General features: G+C 44.6%; 1 protein-coding gene across 2 annotated transcripts in view; it reads right to left on the reverse strand.

Annotated features, from left to right (window-relative positions):
* Positions 1-19,385, reverse strand: part of LOC147725631 (retinol dehydrogenase 12-like) — a 112,320-nt gene that overhangs the window by 30,588 nt on the left and 62,347 nt on the right. For both annotated transcript variants that reach the window (XR_015309796.1, XM_086964324.1), the window contains exon 4: positions 682-873. Coding sequence is in view for 1 of the 2 variants with exons in the window: in XM_086964324.1 (XP_086820450.1) it covers positions 682-873 (192 nt within the window). In the remaining variant the exon portion in view is untranslated. The remainder of the gene's footprint in view (positions 1-681; positions 874-19,385) is intronic.

A 19,385-nucleotide genomic window follows, 5' to 3' on the forward strand; every position in this document is an offset into this window, starting at 1 on the left:
ACCTTCTACTTATCATGGCGGGTCTATAACTCTTTAGGCTAAGTTATTGGTAAAGGTAATATTAATTGTGCTAATAAATAACTGTACATTTTCATGAAAAATAAAAAATAAATAATAAACTGCTTTTTGAAGTTGGACTTTGTTATAAGCAGCATCGAATAAATAGGGAACACCTTGATATTACTGAGCACAGCAAATTGTGATATTTTGTAGTCACTCACTTATATAATGATGTATAATGGCAGAAACATGTGTGCATGGGAATTTTCTGGTATTAGCAAATTCTGGCACAGCATCTGTAAGGGCACAAGTTTTAAGATGACAGGTATTTTTCACGGGTTAGAATGTTTCACGCAGGCACTTCCTCTGTTGCGGCACACATATTGGTCTGCTGTGCATCCAGTGTTTCCAGCCCATTGAAAGGTTTCTGATGGACACATAGATGCATTGGCTACCTCATGGGCTATTACTCCATGCTACAGTACCAGACGTCAAAGTTTTGGTTAATTTCAGAAGCCACACTCTAAAACTTGTGTCTTGGTAATCAATATATTTTAATACAATGCCTTAAACTGTGTGGTTTGTCCTATTTTATAAATTATATTTGTGAGAAGCTCAGGGTGTGTTTGCCATAGTCCAATGGAAAGACTCCAGTGGTGTACCACACTCCCTCTCACCCACCTGTGCCCTGCAGCCTCCTTGCCAGCTCGTTGCTGAAGAGGATGTTCATGAGTTTGGTGTTGTTGTATGCTCCATCCCTGCTCAACTTTTGCGTTCCCTCTCCCTTGAGGTGCCTGAGGTCCACCTTCCCTTGCCGGTGTGTGAGCGAGGAGACCACCACGATTCGTCCTTCCGTGGACTGCCTCATCAAACCTGTAAGATGGAGATGGAGAGGCAGTTACGCACAAGGACACCGCAAAGCAGCAGTGGTACAAGAATTTCATAAATAACAACAACTGAAGCCTGGAAGAGAGACAGAAGTACTGTGTGATTACATATGCAAAAATGTTTATTTAAAGGTATAATTAGAGAGGTGGCGTGGCTTGGAAACCACCAAGAAGTACACCAGACCCTAAAGCTCCTGGTCCCCCAGCCTCACAGATGAGGATTTCCACTGTCTTCCCGTTCTGTGCGGGATGACGAGGGTGAGTGGGAGCAACAAAAGCATCAGGGAGCAGCATGGTCTACTTTTCTAGGCACATTAGTGCCTTGTAACAGTTTTACCATTCTTTTCTTCCTATCATCAGGGGGACTAGTTGGTCTCATCCTACTCTATTTTTTCTCATCTTTCTTCCTTTCTTTTCTATCTTCTAATTTTTCTGCTTTTTTTTTACTGTGCGTTACGTATTTGCTATGGTACTTGTTTATTTAATCTTATGCTATGTTTCACCAGACGTGTTACTCTTATGATGTATACATTCTGTTTTTTTTTACCTAACTCATAGTATAACAATAATATGTACTTGTAGCTATGAACTGCCTTTGAATAATTTCCTGGCATGTCAAAGGCCTTCTCGACCCAATTAAGAAACAAAGGGTTATTATTCATCTATCCAAATTAAAATGCCAAATTGCCCTCCTGCAACAGACTCACTTAACTGAAAAAAACTTAAATTCATTAAAGAAAAATTGGGTTGGTCACTCCTTCTGTTCTCCTGCTACGAATAATGAAAATTTGGTTATTATTTTACTGGTCCCAGTAGATCATCAAGAAACAGATGATGAAGGTAGAAGGATCTTGCTACATTTTAATATTAATGATATACCTTTATCGGTTTATAACATGTATGATCCTACTGGGGTTGATTCAAATATTTGGCATAATGTTTCAGTAAAGTTAATGTCTTGTACTAACACTAATTAGGTGGTGGGAGGTTTCTTAACTTTCTAATTTCTTGATAGACAATCCTCTTCAGCTATATACCTAATAAGATGAAAAAAAAGATTAATCATTCTATTTCTCCTAGGGGTTTAGTTGATCCCTGGCGTATTTATAATCTTGATCTTGTAGAATATACTTTTTACTCACCTTTACATCACTATAGAGCCAGGATAGATTATATTTTTTGAGTCCCACCATCTTAGGTTCTCTAGTAAATGTAGAAATAGATGCTATTCTGATCTCAGACCATAGATTTAGATCTTATTCTTGATACACTTAGATCCAATAGATGGCGTTTCAATAACTCATTGCTAAGAGATAACCTATTTGTTGTTAAATTTGAAAGTATCACCAATGAATTTCTCTTACTCGCCAAGGCTGAAAATATGTCCTTTGACATGATGTGGGATGCTTTTAAAGCAGCAACCAATGGTTTTATTATCAATTACATGGCGGCCAAGAAAAAAGAAAGCTATAGCTGAAACAGGCTCCATTTTAAAATTAATCAAAGTCCTTGAACATGAATATTTCTCCTCTGCAAAACAAACTACATTAGCCCGTTTAACCCTAGCTAGATTAGATTTCAATAGGAACTCTACCCTTTGCACATGTGGAACATAAATTAAAGTTAAATCTAAACATAATGGTTGACATAATAGAACTGGGAATATATTAGCTAACTCCTTAAAAATATGAAAAGAAAGGTAAAGATAACTTTTATTGCTGATGAGCAAGGTCACAAACACCATAAAGATTCTGAGCTCCATGGTTGTTTTATGGATTATTATCAGCAACTGTATACCCCACAAAGGTCACCCTCAGATATAGAATTAGATAATTTTTTGCAACCAAAGCCAAGATTGCCCAAAAATGGGTTAATATCCCTGCGTTAGATAAAGACATTAATATTCAGAATATTTCTGCTGCTTTCAAAAATTTACCTCATGATAAAGCACCCGGTCCTGATGAATTCCCTGTTGAGTTTTTCAAAACTTTTTGTACCAAAACTCCTTTCCTTGTTCTTTTTTCTCAAAATCTGGTGCTTGAAGGACATTTTTAGAAGCTATGTAGTGTTTGGTTTCATAAGAAAGACTGGGATTTATCTGCTGGTAAAAACTATAGACCCATTTCCCTTATTATCACAAATTGCGAAAGGTTCGTTAAACGTTTAACCCTTAGAATTTAAGAATGTATTCCTGGCTTAATAGGCATTGAACAGTCAGGTTTTGTCAAAGGCAGATACACCGCAGATAATTCCAAAACCTTCCTTCAAGTTACACATGCTGCAGCTCGTAGTATGCTACCAATTGCTGCACTTACACTAAATGCTGAAAAGCCTTTGATAGACTAAAATGGAATTTTTGGATGAAAGCCTTATACTGGCATGGATTTGGGCCGAATATTTTAAGATACATTAATCGATTTTATTCTGCACTTTCAAAAGTCTGTGTTGTCAAAGGTCTCCAATCTGCTTATTTCAATTTAAAAAAGGGTACTAGACAGGGCTGCCTCTTCCCCATTTTTATTTATCCCTTTTATCTGGAACACATTTGTAGATCACCTGGTTATGGGACTTTAGGCACGGGGATCGAGGTCAACAGCATATGCGAAGGCATTCTATTATTATTACATTTAATCCAGGATCTTCTCTTTTTTTATGTATTGCAGTAATATTCTTGGGTAGTAGCACACCATTTAAATACTGACAAAACAGATGTCATGCCATTGAAAAAATATTTTTTAAAGACATGTTTTCAAATTCTGGCTTCTCATGTTACTTTACATGAATCAAATGTCTAGGTGTTAAATACTCCTCTTCAATTTATGGGGACTATTGCTAGTAATCTGGAAAAAATCTAACATTATCTCTGTCCCCTTTGTACATGACAGTCGCCTTTATTTCTTCACGGGGAAGGTTAGACACTATTAGGATGATGATGTTCCCAATTGTCAACTATAATTTAGTGATGCTCCCTGTTAAGATTGATCACCAATTTTTAAAATCCATTGATACCATTGTAAGGACATTTTTGTGGAATGGTAAAATGTCACGCATCTCCTTATACAAACTTTACATTTCAAAAGACAAAGGTGGAGTCAACTTCCATGGCTTCATTAGTTACCACTCTGCTTTTGACCTCAAATCGACCTTGCAATCCTCGGATTCTGTTGTCACTCCCACATTTTGAAAGTGTTTTTTGTACTTGATTCTATTTCTCCTTTTCATTCAAAGATTTAGTATATTTTATGCATAAACCTCATTTTCTTTCCTCACTAATTATGAATCACTCTCCATTCTTTGTTAAACCATTTATTCTTCAACCCACATTTCCATCATACAACTTTTGATTCTCCCTTTTATGGCATAATAAAAACATCAAAAGTAATAATAAAGTTATTTTCTGGCATAATTAGGATCACAGATGACTGATCCTTCTTTCACTGTCATTGATTTTGGTATTGAGTGGAAAGAGTCTCAAATTTACAAAGCTGTATTTCCTTCATACATCTCCAGAGTAAAAACCATAGTAGAATTACAGTGGGAAAAGGATTTACATCAATCCTTTCCGATATCCTTATGGAATACAATTTGGTCTAAAATTCACTCCACTTCCCATTCAACTAGCACTACTCAAACACTATTTTTCTTTTATGATAGGTTATTTTTAACCCTTCACTCTCTTTATAAAATGAAACTCAATAGTGCTGGTCCTGCAATGCAGATATAGTGATGTTCTACATATATTTTTATCATGACAGTGTTTTTTTTTGGTTACAGGTTTGGGATAAGATTGTTGATATATGCTCTGTTCAATTATCTTGTACCTGGAAGGTTGATCCAATGACTGGAAAATGTGTGGACCTTCCTATTGCTTTTGTTTTTCAAATAATAACTTTAAAGTGGAAAGACACTTCGCAGATTACTTTCATGAGATGGTGGATCTTAACATGTCTTGTTCACATACTTGGTAGTGTTTATTCATCTTCTGTCCAGTACATGATAACCTACTTTTTGTCTACTCATGCTCAAAATACTTCTCCTGAGCATAGAGTATTCAATCCCCTTCAGGGCTCCATCAATTTATGTATTACTTGATTAAGTTAGCTCAATTTACTGGTGTTCTTACAACAGTTTCCACTAACTGCTCCTTTTGTAATGATCTCCTTTACTCTTCTCCCATTTCTTTTCTTTCTTTTCTTGTTTCTAAATGCTTTGTAACTCTATATTAGCAGCTTAATTTAATATTGAATTTGCTTCTGTTAATTGTGTAATTCCATTACTGAAGGCCGCATGTAATGGACTAATTTGGAATGGTAACATTTCTATGGTTATAAATAAAGCATTTTTAAACTTTAAAAAAGGGTGTAATTAAAAATGCACAAAATGCACAAAATAACTCCAAGGATACGTCTGGGATTATGTCTGATTCTCAGGTGTACTGCTGGTCTCTGTTGTGAATTAAAAAAAAAAGTGGGAAATGTGCTTGAAATGTAAGAGCAAACCTGCGGGAGTACATTTCGGAACACATCCAGACTAGTAGATCCCAGGGTCAGGCAGGCAGGAATTCTTGTGGCTTTGGTTATTACATCTTCAGCTGCAAGAATGAAGTGCAAGGCGTCCAGCTGGCCGGAGCGGTATTTTAAGGTTGGTAGACTATGCCCCTTCATCACCTTATGCATATCTTTTTGGTTTGGCAAGTTTGTTCAAACCTAGGAAATTTTTTCTTTAACCATTTTTTAAGCTTGTAGATTCAGTGTCCAGTTAAAATCTTATTTAAAATACATATTTGTCCATTTACATCTGCTGTCAAAACATTTCCAAAAGCACTGAAAAAACAGTTTTTGCACCTGCTTGAGAATGTTTGTGTACTGAAAATACAATTTCTTGCATGTGATGTCTTATTATAAATATGTATTTTAGCTCGAAATTGTGAACCCGAACCCTTTTACGTAACCGATTTGAACTTCTTGTTTGAAATGTAATATGTGGTTTGCTCACCCATTCTGTTATTCGCACACACCAGTTGGTTCATTACATACCACTTTCAAGCTCTTTAGTCGATGTAAACTATCAAATCCATCTAACGCCCTATGTATCAATGTATTCTTCAAGCAACATTCCTGATCTAAACAAAAATATAAATACTTCACAATTTAGATACCACTAGGATAGACATCTTTGAATATATTTGAATCAGAATCAGGCACATGCATCAAAGGTTTTTGCGATCGCAAATGGTGCGATTTGCTAAAATCGTCCGTTTGCGATCGCAAAATTAGCTTTTGCAATGCATGAAACAACTCGCCCTTTGCAATTTGAGAAATTGCAATTTTTTTGCGATTTCTTAAATTACGATCGCAATTAAGGAATCGCAATTTGCGATTCCTTAAATGCAATGCAATATAGTAAAAAGAATAGCGATTTTGCTAATAGAGGGTGTAAATTACAATGAAGTTGAACTTCATGGTAATTTGCAAAAACTTTAAAAAGTGTACTTTGGTGCATTTTTCAAATTTTCATGTTGCGCACACACATACCCATGGGATTGAATGGGAAGCCATTCCTTAATTGCGACTCGCAATTTGCGACTCGCAAATAAGGAATGTGTAGGAATCGCTATTTTCTTTGCGATTCCTACATGCATAGGCTTTTGCGAGTCCTTAATTGCGATTCCTTAATTATCGCAATTAAGGACTCGCAAAATAATACCTTGATGTATGTACCTGTAAATGTTTAGACTAGTCTAGTATAAACCTTTATCTAGTATTACCCTATTTTTAGTTTCTTGAGTTGAGAACTGATACCAGTGTTTTGTTATATTTTCTTTAATTCTTATTTTATTTGTGTGATGTTTTTGTTGAACTTAACAAGATATCACACATTGATTAATCCACTGCTTTGATTCATGGATTCATTTGGCATGTGGTAATGCAGGTATGTTGCGCACAAGAGAGTCAGGCAAGTATTATCTAAGCCTACAAGATCAGGTTTGGTCGTCACTTCCCACTTCCCCTTTCTCATCTTTACTCTGAGACTTAGCTAAACCCAGCTGAAATGTAATTTACACAGGCATAATCTTGCATATTTTTTTTAAATTTTTTATTACAGTTGTTAGGCAAAATGTCTACTATATTGCCAGGCTGGATGATGAAATTTCGTTTGGTTTAAAATAACATTGCGGGAGCACAGAAACAATGTAAATTGATCAAACAACAGGGCTATGGTCTGCATTACATTGGTTTTTACACTATTATTTAGAGGAAAATGAACCTTCGCATCCAATTTGGAAGTAAGATGCTAGACCAGTATTTTGCAAAATGAAGTTCAATTTCATTCAATAGAACAAATATTTTTTGGCATTTTACGTAATTTCCTCAGAGGCAATTTCACGAGTTTCACGCATGCCACAAGCTAGTACTGGTCTGCTTGTGCAACAATTATATCACAGTGTGAATACAACATTCTTCATCAATTCTATGTATCACACTTATCTTAAATAATGACCCCCCTCCCCGCATGGGAGGCCTGTTTGTTGGAGAGGCTGTACCACAAAGCTCAACTTACTCGGGAACCTATTCAGAGCCTTTTAAATATTCTAACTTGGTTCCTCAACCCTATAAACCTTCAACTACACCCAAAGGGTAGGAAACCTAGAAAACAGATGGACCACCCATCAAAGGTCTTCTCCATGCCAGGTTTTGAAATGTCTCTACCTGTGAATTGAATGTGAAGCCCTTCTGCTGCAATTCTATCTATAAACTGTCCTCCCTAGGAAAATTCTCCACCTGAAGGGTGCCTACGTAAAGTGACCAAGAGGACTCTCCTTGGGAAAACACTACCAGAACTCATCTCTTAACCCAAAAGTTCCCCTTAAGAAACACACTTTGGATTTTTCTCTGGTAATGGCTGAAGGATATATAACTTTTTTTAAATTTGAGACACTTTCTACTCAATACAAAAATCAATGACAGTCAATGAAGGATCTGTCATCTGTGAACCCAATAATGCCAGATAAAAACTCTATTATTAATGTTGATGTTGTATTATGCCATAAAGGAGAGAACTAAAAGTAGTATAATGGAAATATAATTTGAATAAAGGGTTCAGCTAGAAATATAGATTGGTGAGGAAATTTGATAATTGGTTAGAAGAGAAAACAAGGTTTATGATTAGTATATAAGAAAAGAGAAATATAGAATCCAGTTCTATATGCTTCCAAAATGTGGGAGTGACGACAGAATCCAGGGAAAGCGAGGTCCATGCTTTAGGACAAAAGCAGAATGGTAACTAATGAAGTCAGGAAAGTTAACTCCACCATTATCTTTTGACATTGTATGTTTGTATAAGGAGATATGTGGCATTTTACCATTCCACAAACATTTCCTTAGAATGGTATCAATGGATTTTGAAAAATGTGAGGAATCTTTCCAGAGAGCATCAATAAACCATAGTTGACAATTAGGGGCATCACCATCTTAATAGCGTCTTATCTTCACCACCATCCCCACCAAGTAAGAAGTAAAGACAACTATATCGTTGTTGGAAAGTGGCCTTTTGATGTGGTTACACCCCCACTTTTTGCCTGGTAACTAGTGCAAATTTGACTGACAAATTGTCCTGGGTTCTTGCTAAACAGGTCCCTAGGATCAGTGTTCTTTCACAAAACGTTATGATTGCCCCACAACTGGCACCCCTTTAGAATCCCTGTAAGTCCATAGTAAGTGATAGCCCCGGTACCTAGGGCCTTGGAACTAAAGAGGCCCATAAGGGCTGTAATATGAATTGTGCCACCTGAGAGACCCCTCACCAAGCTCATGCAAACTTCCATTACAGCCTGCGTGCCTAGGTGCAGAGAAAAATGAAGAGTCGACGTGGCACACATCTCTGTGTGCTATGCCAGCGAAACCTTGCATGTGGTATAGATAAGTCACCCCTACAGCAGTTCTTACAGCCCCAAGGCAGGGTGCACTATACCCATGTATGGGCATATCTGGGGGAGTGGATATGTCCCTGTGATATCTAAGCTCACCCCTGGATATCACAAGTACATAGAGAAGCCATGAGAAGCACATGGTCCGGGACACTCATGATTATGAGTTTCCCAGTAACATGATAGCTTCACTGTACCCTAAGGTGTTTGATGTCAAACACCTTGTCTTGATAAACCCACAATGATGTCCATGTTGGACAGGAGGCGGAATCACCTTCCGCCTCCTCACTCACGCACACAAGGCCCTACACGACCAAGGCCCGAGCTACCTCAACAGCCGAGTCAACTTCTACGCTCCCAAACGCCACCTCCGATCAGCCAACCACGCCCTCGCCGCCGTCCCCCGCATCCGAAGAGCGACTACAGGAGGAAGGTCCTTCTCCTACCTGGCCGCCAAGACCTGGAACTCCCTCCCGACCGACCTGCGGCTGACCCAAGACCACCTCTCCTTCAGGAAGAAGCTGAAGACCTGGCTATTCGAGCAGGAGCGGCCCCCCCCCCCCAGCGCCTTGAGACCCTACGGGTATGTAGCGCGCTTTACAAGTGTCACTGATTGATTGATTGATTGATTTATTAATAAATGCACCCAGAGAGTACCTTAGAGGTGCCCCCAGAAAATCTCCCGGTTGCTGGTGTGTTGACTTCCTAGTCTCAACCAGCCAGCCACCATAGAAACCTCCCGAGGTGAGGGCCTTCGGTCTAGGGGGCCCAGGAACAAAGACTGCTCAGGGCGGAGGTGTTCACACCTCCTCCACTCAGGATGTGCATTCTACAGTGGGAAGCTTCAAAGGCCCTGCCGCCTTTGTTAGGTGAACCAGGGCACTCTAGATAGTGGAGATGCCCACCCCCCTGTCCAGACCCCACTTTTTTGCGGGAAAATTTGCAAGATTAGAAGGTGTGCCCACATTGAGCCGGCACCACCCTTAGAGTGGGACAGCTGATGTTGACCCCATTTTTCAAATTCCTCCATCTTGTTTTAGATGGACTTAGCATTCTCGGGTCAGGGTTATGCCTACTTCCCACAGGAAGTGGTGACATAGAGGGTGTAGATACATTAAAGGTAGGCAGCCCAATGGCTACTAACTGTCACTTCCTTTAATGCCCCAAAATTGAGTATTTAGGTAGCACTCTTGAAGCCAAGAACTCAGATTCGACGGATGTAGAGAAGAAGGACGAAGAAGAGTCACTGCCTGAAGAGAATTGCAGACCTGTGGACTTTGGCACAAAACCCTGCCGTTCCCAACCCTCTCTCAGCAATCGCAACAGAGTGACTCGTTTCGAGAGCTGGAGTAATACCAAAGCCTGTGCTTGCCTGCCAGCACTTCGAAAATCATCTACAGTCTCCCTTAGAGTAGAGGAGCAACTACCCTGCAGTCCAAAGGCACTGACTAGAGAGGCCGGTCCACCACCTTTCAGTTCCCTGGCCCGACCGATGCGGCAGACAACCAGGGGAAGGCACTTGTGCTAGGGAAGGTCAGATATGTCTCCCCACTGAGTGTGAAGACACCAGGACCAACCAAAGCCGTAAAGCACCAACTCCCAGGGTAACAGACATCCTACACCAAACACCCACAGTGTCAGTCGAGTCCAGATTTTCACTGCACCAGGACCAAGCAGCAGTCGAGGGATGTCAGATTCACTGAGACCGCTACTTTGAGAGTGGCCCAATTGCCTGGATTTTGCCTCTGCCAGCTGTTTGTTTCCTGACTGTGAAGTGCATCTTTGCCCACCAAGCCCAGTTGACCAAACCACTCTGCGCCTGAGCCGCCTGGCCCGGGTCCGAATGAACTGGCTGTGCCCCCTTGTTCCAAGACCCCTTGTGACCTAAGCCCTCATTTGGAACTCCCGGACTTTCCAGGTGCCCCCCTCCACTGTAGTGTGCCAGCTACCAGCCCCACCAGCACCCTGCTCCCGGAAGAACCCAGGTGGTTCCTGAAGACCTGCTGGTAGTTCTTTGGACCTTGGCCCAGTATGATTCGAAACCCAGAAGGTGAAACCCTGAACCTGACTATGCGTACCTTTATACATCTCTGACTTTTCCTCCCGTAGGATTGCATTGTGCGTAAAAGTGCACAGGTGTAATGGTTTACTTACCTATGAATGATGCTAACTTTGAACGAAGTCCTTGGTTTTGAAATATATAAAAAGAAGTGTTATTTTTCTAATTTGGTCTCAGATTTATTTTTGAGGGTGTATCTTAATGATTACCTCTTTGAGTACAGCAAATGCTTAGCACTAACCTCTGATAAGCGTAACTGCTCGCCCACACTACCACAAAAGAGAGCATTAGTATTATCTACTTTAACCTCTGTTAATCAATTGGGGAACTGCTGGACTCTCTGCACAATGTACTTCGTTTTAGTGCACTATAGAGAGAGCCAGCTTTCTACGATCATGTACAAAGGGAATGGAGATGCGGTTAGATTTCTTACAGCTTAATAGCAATAAATCGAAGAGGAGTATTTAACACCTAGGCTTAAAAGTCTACAAGGTAGCTCAGTGAGCTGAACACCAGCTGCTAACAGACGCTTGTGCTGGTGTCATGCGCTTGAATCCCAGTATTGCAGATTAGCTCTCCATTTATTTATTCCTACAGCTGGTATAGATGTATGTAACCTGGGTATTTTTTCCCTATTCTAATCTGGTTCCGGTTTTGGGCATAAAGGTCTGTCCTGTGTTGTATACTAAATTGCCCTGGATGCAGTCCTTCTGCTGTTCTGACTGGCTGGCAGTTCCTGTCTGTCCTGTTGCTTCCAGTTCCTGTCTTGCTCCTGTATCTCAGCCCTCGCCTCCACTGCCGGTCTTCCACAATCCCCGCACCTGTGGCCTACACCTTTTATTGATCTTTTCTCTGATATCTTCTTACTCCGAATATTATCCTGAAGACACAAACATTGACCCATTTCTATGACTAAGAGCATGACTGTATACAGAAATGACAACATACTGCCAGCCTCACAGAATGTGTTTATTGCACTTTCTAGAGATGGCCTTGTGTGCTTCTCTCTGGCTTTAGTTTGTGAAATAATAACTTTTGGGTTCAATGAACTCTCGTCCGTGTGGTCTTGGGCCTGCCTGACTCCAAGAGTCATTTTTTGTTTGACAACAGATAACAGTTGTGGTTTTGTGTGACCCTCAGGATCTTAACCTGATCCAAACAGTAGTGACTATGGGGCATTTTGTGTGGGAAAGGTGGCGAAGGGCAGCCCAGCAATTTACCTTGCTTATCTATGTGCATCACAGCTAAAGGGCAGGAACGCACCATGTTTATCCAATATGTTGCATTCCTGTCCTTCCCCATTTGCTGGTGCCATTTTTGGCAGACTTGCTCCAACGCAGGCACCCTTGCACCATAGTGCTGTGGTGTCTGTGTTGCAGGCAGGATTATTTTTGAGAGAGAAAGAGCCCCTTCCGGCACTAAAACAATCCATAAAGGAGTTTTCCTTTTTAGGTTTCGCCTGGCGTCCGCTGCGCAAGCGAAATCTTATGTTAGAACAGTATGTGGCTTTGTCCCGCCTCTCTCTTCCATTGGCTAGCTCCATAAATGGAGGTTAGCCATTGGAAGAGAGATCTGTCCGTCATTGTCCGAGGCGATTCGTGGACGTTCCGGCGATTTTTTCCCTCTCCGCCCCTTGTAGAACGTCATTGCCGCGGAGGGCGGTTGCTTTTTTTTTTCTGCAAGGCGTGTTTTTGTCATTCCTCCGAAGATGGCGGCCGGGCAGTAGCCTTCATGGCGTGGTCCGCTTGTTTTCAGAGGTAATCAATGCTACATCCCTTGCCTATTAGTAATCTATGAGAATCCACGTAACGCAAGCCAGAACTAAAAACCATTTGTTGTTAATGGGTTACACATGTACATTTCCGCGTTGCGCTGTAGGTCTGCTGGGGGTGTTTGCCTGACTCAGTGTTTGCTGCTCTGCCGGGAGCTGGGGGTGTAACTCAGAAGCGGTCACGAAGCGGCGGGGGCATTACGCATGCAGTCTCCCACGGACAGGCGCAGTGTGTGCCGAGTCATGGCCCCTCCTCCCAGGAGAAATAAGGAGAGGCGGCGGCTGTCCTGCTCTCGCACCGCAGTCTCCTCGGCCTCCTCCCTCGCCCACCTCTGTGCCCCCACCACCACTCTCCGTCACCCCCTCTCGCTTCTGCCCAGCCCTGCTTCAGTGGCCTGGCATTGGCATCTCCGTCTCGAGTAGTCAGCGCTCCATACGTGAGACACACTTCATCTAGAAATCCCCCCAGGAGCGGGACACCCCCACCACTCCCGCCTGCGTGGCTCCCGCCTTCACTCTCAAGAACAGCCGGAGGAATCCCCCGCTGCACTCCCGCTTACAGTATGGCACGGATGCATGTCTTTACTTTGACTGAGAGATTTACGGCAGTGCTTGTGGACTGGTGTGAGCTCGGCGGTGGGGGCCACCCTGAGTGAGGCATTTCAGACTGTACGCGACTCGGGGCCCCCAAGAGTGCAGTTGCGCCCCCCCTGCTTCCCGGGTGCATTATAATAAATAAATGCCGTTGGGATGGTCGTCACACGAATGCCTCTTCCTGACCCTGTCTGCGCGTGTCTCCTTCTCCTGGTGTCTGCCGGTATCCTTCGCGTTGTGTTTTCACTGTAAGCCCTGTCCTTTTTGGATTGAGGGGCGTGTTTTTGTTTGTTTCTTTAAAAACACACGCCCCCCAGTCTGAAAAGGATGGGGCTTACAGCGAAAACACAACGTCATGGCAAGTGCTTGCTCCGTTCCTCTCCAGCTTCACACTATGATGTCAGGTCAGCCCTCTGGCTCTATCAGATTCCCCCACAGGCCTGCCCGACCCTGTCTCACTTGGGGGCATAGTGTTCCTAGTGTATGAGAAGCATACCTCTCTTTAGGCTTCGATGACCCGTGTCCAAGAGATGCACCTCTCTAGCATAAGAGCATATCAGATGTGAGGGTGGCATCCCGTCACAAGGAACTAACCCACCTCACATGAGGGTGGAGGCACTCTGAATCATAAAAGCAGCAGAGGCCTGATTGTGAACTACGTGTTCCAAGGGCACCCTGACTTCACAGGAGGTATCGGCAAACACAGCCTCGTTAGCCCTGATTTCACCTGGGCCAGTTGCTCCTTGGTATAGGTTCATTACTAATAGGGTGCTTGGCTTTTTTTTGCGCAAACTCGACCCGAAGGTATTGGAGCGCTTTACATGAGTACCAGTTACGTTACACAAGGATACATTTCCTTTTGGTAAGCACATGGAGATTAAGTGATGTGCCCAAAACAACAGGATGTTGATACAACGCTGAGGCTCGAACGTGGTTCTGCCGCTCCAAAGTTGGCAGCTCTGACCGTTAGGTCACATCCTCCCAGTCAGTGTTTCAAAAGCAGTGAATGCAAGCTCACACTACTTCAGAAAGCAATTCCATCACAAAGGAAGTCCTCCTACCAAACTCTTCGGTTCACAGGAGGAGCTGGTTAAGAAATATCAGAGTGCCATTCCTCTACTTTTGGAAGCCACGAGTCTCCTTTACTGAAACTTGCTGTTACTGCACCTATTACCTCCTCAAATGGTTACAGTAATATGTGCTTTGTGGGGCTCGCAGTGTGTGGGTGTGCTCCCAGCGTGTGGGGGGCCTCTGTGTGGGTGTGTGGGGGAGCTGTGTGTCGGGGGGCTCGGTGTGGGTGTGTGGGGGGCTCTGTGTGGGTGTGTGGGGGGGCTGTGTGTGGGTGTGTGGGGGGCTGTGTGTGGGGGGCTCTGTGTGGGTGTGTGGGGGCTGTGTGTGGGGGGGCTTTGTGTGGGGGGGCTCTGTGTGGTTGTGTGTGTGGGGGGCTCTGTGTGGGTGTGTGTGTGGGGGGCTCTGTGTGTGTGGGGGGACTCTGTGTGTGGGGAGCTCTGTGTGGGTGTGTGTATGGGGGGCTCTGTGTGGGTGTGTGTGTGGCGGGGGGCTCTGTGTGTGTGGGGGGCTCTCTGTGGGTGTATGTGTGTGGCATTTGCGAGAGATTAAGCGATAGGCATTGTAAATGACAATGCCATTTGTTTATCTGTTTTCAAAACCAACAAATACATTAAAATGTTGTCATTTACAATGCCAATAGCTCTAACTTTTGCAGAGGCGAAACCGTTGCATTGTAAATGCTTGTTCTAAGTGCTCTACAGAATGCAACACACATGGAAAGAGGAAAATCAAGGAGAAATGCACATATTTCTCCTCATTACGTCTCACCTGGGGAGGCGTATATGTTTGAGGTTTGGTAAACCTGGGAATGTGTCAAACACCATAGGATTAGTGCGGGAACACCCGCCCCAACGCCCACGGAATGCTTCTTGTGCGCAGAGTGAGGCAAAGTATGCGCTGCGCTGCTCTCCTCTAGATTTATGAAGCTGTTAATATCCACGGAGAGTGGCTTTGGTGGCTTCATAAATCTGACTTAGAGACTTGCGTCTCGCAAGCACCACTTTGCGTGGTGCAAACATGACGCAAGGCTCTCATAAATATGCCCCTCTGAGGCAGCGGAGGAGGGCACGGGGAGGTGGCATGGAGGCGCACGTGGCAGGGGGTGGCATGGAGGCGCACGTGGCAGGGGGTGGCATGGAGGCGCACGTGGCAGGGGGTGGCATGGAGGTGCACGCGGCAGGGGGTGGCATGGAGGCGCACGTGGCAGGGGGTGGCATGGAGCCGCACGTGGCAAGGGGTGGCATGGAGGCGCACGCGGCAGGGGGTGGCATGGAGGCGCACGTGGCAGGGGGTGGCATGAAGCCGCACGTGGCAGGGGGTGGCATGGAGGCGCACGTGGCATTGGGTGGCATGGAGGCGCACGCGGCAGGGGGTGGCATGGAGGCGCACGTGGCAGGGGGTGGCATGGAGGCGCACGTGGCAGGGGGTGGCATGGAGGCGCACGTGGCAGGGGGTGGCATGGAGGCGCACGTGGCAGGGGGTGGCATGGAGCCACACGTGGCAAGGGGTGGCATGGAGGCGCACGCGGCAGGGGGTGGCATGGAGGCGCATGTGGCAGGGGGTGGCATGGAGGCGCACGTGGCAGGGGGTGGCATGGAGGCACACGCGGCAGGGGTTGGCATAGAGGCGCACGTGGCAGGGGGTGGCATGGAGGCGCACGTGGCAGGGGGTGGCATGGAGGCGCATGCGGCAGGGGGTGGCATGGAGGAGCACGTGGCAGGGGGTGGCATGAAGCCGCACATGGCAGGGGGTGGCATGGAGGCGCACGTGGCAGGGGGTGGCATGGAGGCACACGTGGCAGGGGGTGGCATGGAGGCGCCCGTGGCAGGGGGTGGCATGGAGGCGCACGTGGCAGGGGTGGCATGGAAGCGCACGTGGCAGGGGGTGGCATGGAGGCGCACATGGCAGGGGGTGGCATGGAGGCGCACGCGGCAGGGGGTGGCATGGAGGCGCCCATGGCAGGGGTGACACGGAGGCGCACGTGGCAGGGGGTGGTATGGAGGCGCACATGGCAGGGGGTGGCACGGAGGCGCACGTGGCAGGGGGTGGCATGGAGGCGCACGTGGCAGGGGGTGGCACGGAGGGGCACGTGGCAGAGGGTGGCATGGAGGCGCACGTGGCAGGGGTGGCATGGAGGCGCACGTGGCAGGGGTGGCATGGAGGCACACGTGGCAGGGGGTGGCACGGAGGTGCATGTGGCAGGGGTTCCATGGAGGCGCACGTGGCAGGGGGTGGCATGGAGGCGCACGTGGCAGGGGGTGGCATGGAGGCGCACACGGCGGGGTGTGGTGGAGGAGGTGGGCTACAGGTCAGACGGGCGTGTTGGCCAGAGGAGTGGCTTCTCCTAAGTTGTTTTTCATGCATCTTCTCATTCCGAAACAGAATATAAATCAGATGCAGGGGATCTGAGAAATTCTTGAAAACGGATGTAATTAAAACTTGCTCATCATCCAAATGTTTTTTTTAATTGCCATCTCTGAGAAAACTTGTAATAGTTTTGTACAATAAATCTGCACTTCATAATACCTTAATTGTAAAAAACACAGTGGGGCTATGTTATGATTTATAACGATTTATGCGCTCTGGTATAGAGATGGCTTTAGATCATGAATAAAAAAAAAACAAAGATTTCTACATATGTAGAAGGGCCAAAGGTCAGGCCTATTCCACCATGGCCTGTTCAACCATCACCCATATGTTGCTTCCAGCCACCCCAGCTTAGAGCAAGGGGCAGCGGTTCAGCCCACTACAGCCACTGGCTTTCTCGCACGTGCCTGGTGGTATTTTTCATGATCACCAGCGAACATCCACCTGAAAAGAGGTGCACCTGAGGGCCAGGACTGGTGAGATTATAGGTCCTTGATAATGTTTTTTCCTTTTGTTGGTATGTTTTCTTAAGTTATCCAACTGTGGTCAAACTATGTATTCAAGTTGCAGCAACAGCCTATTTTCTTTATGCTCAACAATCATATTTTTCTATGAATTGCATTAAATCGAAAAATGTCTTTCTCTACCTGTTGTAATTCCACCTGCCTTCTAGGAAACACCTTGTTCTGTTCGAATGAAATTACACGCATTGATTATTTTGTCTATTAAATATGAAACATTGTATTGCAAGCATAAGGCCTCCATATTTAAGCGGCTGCATGATTTATTATGCTTCCTCTTTTTTGTCTTTGGATCATATCCTTGCAATAAAAAACATAACCAACACACCAGCTTGTCAAGACCAGACATTTTGGCTTTTCCCGTGCTTATTTTTTACATAGTGCTTAAGACCACAGGTGTTAGCATTTCTAAGCTCTGTAACTGACAGGTATTACTGTTACCCAAGGTAATAATGGTTAACATATTAGCCTCAGACAGCTCCATCATGTCCTTGATAGACTTCAGACGTGTTCTGTGGATCGTACACACGTCAGCGGAGGGCTCATGACTCGCTAAGACATCAAGGGCCAGATGTATCAAGGCTTTTGCGACTCGCAAACGGCCGATTTGCGATTTTTTAAATGTACAAAAAAATCGCAATTTAAGGAATCGCAATTATTTGCGATTCCTTATTTTGCCATAGCATTTAAGGAATCGCAAATTTTGCGATTCCTTAAATGATATGTATCACACATTTTTGGTTTGCGAATTTGTGTTAAGAAATCGCCATTTACCACCAACTTGTAGTTGGTGGTAAATTGCGATTTCTTTTAAAAATGCCCTAATTGGCATTTGTAAGGGTGGCATGTGACACTCATACATGCCCATAGGGCATGTTTGTGTGCCACATGTACACACATGTAGATTTGAGGGGTGCAGCAGGGTGTCTTTGAGACACCCCTGCACCGTTGAAATAATTCTCAAATTGCGATTAGCAATTTGCGAATTCGCAATTTGAGAATTATTGCACTATCATTCCTATGGGCCTCCTGGCCCATAGGAATGCATTGAAAATTATTCTTTATTTGCGAATTCGCAAAATGCGAATTCGCAAATAAAGAATAATAAGGAATTGCAAAATACTGTATGGAAAGCTTTTATAAAAAAGTTTGGGTTAGGGCGATATAATGCATATACAAGATTGAAAGGAAATCCGAATCTATCCGAGGAAATCACTTCGGGGACTATATTGGGAGAATGGGAAAGAAAAGGGCTTAGAAAGGTTGGAGACATCTTGGGGCAGCAGGGAGTCTACCAGTTTTCTGAATTACAAACTAAATTTGCACTAGATAGAAGACAATTTTTTAAGTATTTACAAATTAGGAGTTTTCTATATAATAAGAAGGGTGGCCCATTAGGGTTTAACAAATATGCAATCATGGAAGTGATACAAGCAGGGGAGGATTGCACCATTAAGTCAAGTCAAGTCAAGTCAAGTCATAAAATTTGTATAGCGCACTACATACCCAGAGGGTTTCAAGGCGCTTAGGAAGGGGAGGAGGATTATTTGTCAAATATCCACGTTTTAAGCTGCTTTCTGAACGCTAGGTGGTTCTGGGTGAGGCGAAGGTAAGCGGGGAGTGAGTTCCATATTTTAGCAGCCAGGTATGAAAAGGATCTGCCTCCCATGGTGGTCTTGTTGATGCGGGGTACAGTGGCGAGGGCTTGGCTGGAAGAACGTAGTTGGCGGGAGGGGGTGTAGAAGGACAGTCGAGAGTTGAGGCAATCTGGTCCGATGTCGTAGAGTGATTTGTGTGCGTGGGTAAGCAGTCGGAAGGTGATTCTCTTATTGACGGGTAGCCAGTGGAGGTCTTTAAGGTGACCAGAGATGTGTTTGTTGCGTGGGATGTCTAATATGAGCCTGGCTGAGGCGTTTTGGATTCGTTGGAGTTTCTTCTGGAGTTTAGCGGTGGTACCTGCGTAGAGGGTGTTTCCGTAGTCCAGTCGGCTCGTGACCAGAGCGTGGGTGACTGTTTTCCTTGTTTCGGAGGGGATCCAGCGAAATGTTTTTCTGAGCATGCGAAGAATGTTGAAGCAGGAAGAGGATACGGCGCTGACTTGTCTGTTCATTGAGAGTGAAGATTCCAGGATGACTCCAAGGTTCTGTGCGTGGTCTGTCGGGATTGGTGCTTTTCCGAGGGCTTCCGG

This window comes from Lissotriton vulgaris, chromosome 3_2 (genome assembly GCF_964263255.1).
Source record: "Lissotriton vulgaris chromosome 3_2, aLisVul1.2, whole genome shotgun sequence".
NCBI lineage: Eukaryota > Metazoa > Chordata > Amphibia > Caudata > Salamandridae > Lissotriton > Lissotriton vulgaris.